Source organism: Rattus norvegicus, chromosome 5 (genome assembly GCF_036323735.1).
Source record: "Rattus norvegicus strain BN/NHsdMcwi chromosome 5, GRCr8, whole genome shotgun sequence".
In the NCBI taxonomy this organism is placed as follows: domain Eukaryota; kingdom Metazoa; phylum Chordata; class Mammalia; order Rodentia; family Muridae; genus Rattus; species Rattus norvegicus.
Genome location: NC_086023.1, coordinates 62,875,952 through 62,878,614, shown reverse-complemented (window position 1 = coordinate 62,878,614; position 2,663 = coordinate 62,875,952). Strand labels below are relative to the sequence as shown.

The 2,663-nt window shown below is 51.1% G+C and overlaps 1 protein-coding gene across 1 annotated transcript; it reads right to left on the bottom strand.

The window, feature by feature from the left end:
• Positions 1–747: 747 nt before the first annotated feature.
• On the bottom strand, positions 748–1,707 carry Or13c7 (olfactory receptor family 13 subfamily C member 7). The gene has a single exon (NM_001000414.1). It carries the CDS (start codon positions 1,705–1,707, stop codon positions 748–750), a length of 960 nt encoding a protein of 319 aa, NP_001000414.1.
• Between the last annotated feature and the right edge of the window lie 956 nt (positions 1,708–2,663).

Sequence of the window (2,663 nt, the reverse complement as noted above, 5' to 3'; positions counted from 1 at the left end):
TTTCTGGTGCTAAGACTCAAGAAACATTCTCCAGAATGGAGCTATTGGCCATTGTAGTGGAATGAGTATTTTGCAAGCTTTTCTTTAACAAAATTAATTACTTAGTGTGTGTGAATGAGAGAGAGAGAGAGAGAGAGAGAGAGAGAGAGAGAGAGAGAGAGAGTGCATGTGTGTGCAGGTACACACAAATCACAGCATGCCCAAGGAGGTCAGAGGACAACTTCTGGGAGTTGGTTTTCTGTAACCTTGTGGGGCCCAAGCTCCCATTGTCAGGCATGCGCCTCTACCCACTGAGCCATCCTTTCATGTTTTTCTTGTCAAACACAAGCATTGGCTAATACTAAAAGCACATGCCACAGTCAGCAGGTCCACACAGGGCAAACCATGAACAGCAAGAACCAGGCTCTGCTTCTGTCTCCTAATCGTGCATGGCAGCCTCTTTCCAGAGACCTGCACCAGCCTCTGGTCATGAAAGAGTAGTTCTGTGATGCCACCACGGTTGAGCACAAAGCCGCTAGCCAGCCATTCTCTCCAGAGATGCCAAGGCTTTCCCTTCTAGCCCGCTAGTCAGAAGCATCGGTGGCTTAAGGAACATTGGTAGAAAACTAGGTTTGTTTGTAGTCTTGGTGCAGAGGTCGTGGCCTAGCCCTTGGGGAAGTCCCTCCTCTTCCTTGCATCAGTCTTTCTTCACAAACACAGTGAAGAGTTTGGAAGTCCTGCACTGTGACAGTCTGGATTCAGTGACAGTCACTCAGTTAGGTGTTTCTGAACCACCAGGTTCCTCACAGCAGCCCTCACATCCTTGTTCCTCAGGCTGTAGATGATGGGGTTCAACATGGGGGTCACCACCCCATAGAAGAGGGAGATGAGCTTGTCTGCAAGGTCCTGCTTGTCTGCCCCCAGTGGGTCCTTGGACTTGGGCTTCCCGTACATGAAGAGGATGGTCCCATAGAAGACAATCACCACGGTGAGGTGGGCAGAGCAGGTGGAGAAGGCCTTCTTCCTCCCCTCAGCAGAGGGGATCCTCAGGATGGTGGAGAGGATAAAGATGTAGGAGACAAAGATGAACAGAACTGGGACCCCCAGGAAGATCACGTTGGCCACCCCCATGCTGATGATATTGATGGAGATGTCAGCACAGGCCAGTTTCAGGACAGCCAGGATCTCACAGGTGAAGTGGTTGATGACATTGTCCCCACAGAACGGCAGCCTCATTGCCAAAGATGTCTGAACTACAGAATTGGTGATACCACCTGCCCAGGAGCCGGCGGCCATGGGCACATAGGCAGCCTTGCTCATGACCACTGGGTACCTAAGGGGGTTGCAGATGGCCACATAGCGATCAAACGCCATCATGCTCAGAAGCACACACTCCGTGGCTCCCATGGCGAAGGACAGAAACATCTGCACGGCACAGCCTGAGAGGGAGATGGTCTTCCTGGGGGTCAGGAAGCTGTCCAGAATGAGGGGGACCGAGGAGGTGGTGTAGCAGATGTCCAGGAAGGAGAGGTTCCTCAGGAAGAAGTACATGGGCGTGTGCAGGTGGGAGTCGAGGATGGTCACCAGGATAAGGACCCCGTTGCCCAGCAGGATCACCAGGTACATCAGCAGGATGAGCACGAAGAAGGTTTTCTCCAGCCTTGGGTGGGCGGAGAGGCCCAGGAGAATGAAGTGGGATACGGGGGAGGTCTCATTGAACCTGTCCATGGTACATCCTTTCTGAAACCTGCAGGAATTCAACAATCAGCTCCAACATTGTCTTACTCCCCAATGCTCTTGGGCAGCCAAGAAAAGCCTTGTCCTACCAAAAGCTGGAGACACCGTGACAGTCTTGGAGTCTCTGTGAAATTGTTCAGTTCTAGGAAATACACACTAGGGGATATTTAACTTTCTAACCTAGTACCAAGTTAAGCTGAATTATCCTCCCTGCAGAGGACAATTGAGAAAAATGGCAAAGTGTATAAAACATCTCTGTAAAGCATCCAAGAGAAATAAGAGATGGATACGATTCTGGGTAAAACAAGGGTCAAAGGAGTTAGTCCAACTCTTGAGGCTTTTGCAGCCTGGGGATGTCGCTAAGGGACCTTGGTATTCTGCTGGCAGCCTTGTGGGGAGAAAGAACAGGTCTTGAAGTCCAAGGACCAGTGTGCAGGGTACCCATCCAGAAGTAAACCTCCTCCCCTTTGCAATGGGATCCCAGGCAGCACCATAGCACTGAGGCAAATCAGGAGGGTACAGGCATTTGCGAGTGCTGCTTTCAAATGGGGTGCCTATGAGTTTAGTGCTTTCAAATCCACCACAGAAGCAGAAGACCCCTCTGAAGGAAGGAAGCATCACTTCTGTCTGAAATCGTTTCTGTGAATAGCTTTTCAAATACAACTGCTGACACATATTTTAAAAGAATAAAGTGTGTGTGTGAGAGAGAGAGGGGGCGTTAGGGTGATATGTGTGAGAGAGGGAGGTGTTAGGGTGATGTGTGTGAGAGAGGGGGCCTTAGGGGGATTGTGTGAGAGAGGGGGCCTTAGGGGGATGTGTGTGAGAGAGGGAGGTATTAGGGTGATGTGTGTGAGAGGGGGCCTTAGGGGGATGTGTGTGAGAGAGGGGGCCTTTGGGGATGACCCAGTGGACGGGGCTCTGGCTGAGCTACCATGAGGACCGAAGTT

Excerpts from the sequence above, each read along its gene's own strand:
- Or13c7 (NM_001000414.1), bottom strand. The coding sequence starts at position 1,707 with ATGGACAGGTTCAATGAGACCTCCCCCGTATCCCACTTCATTCTCCTG.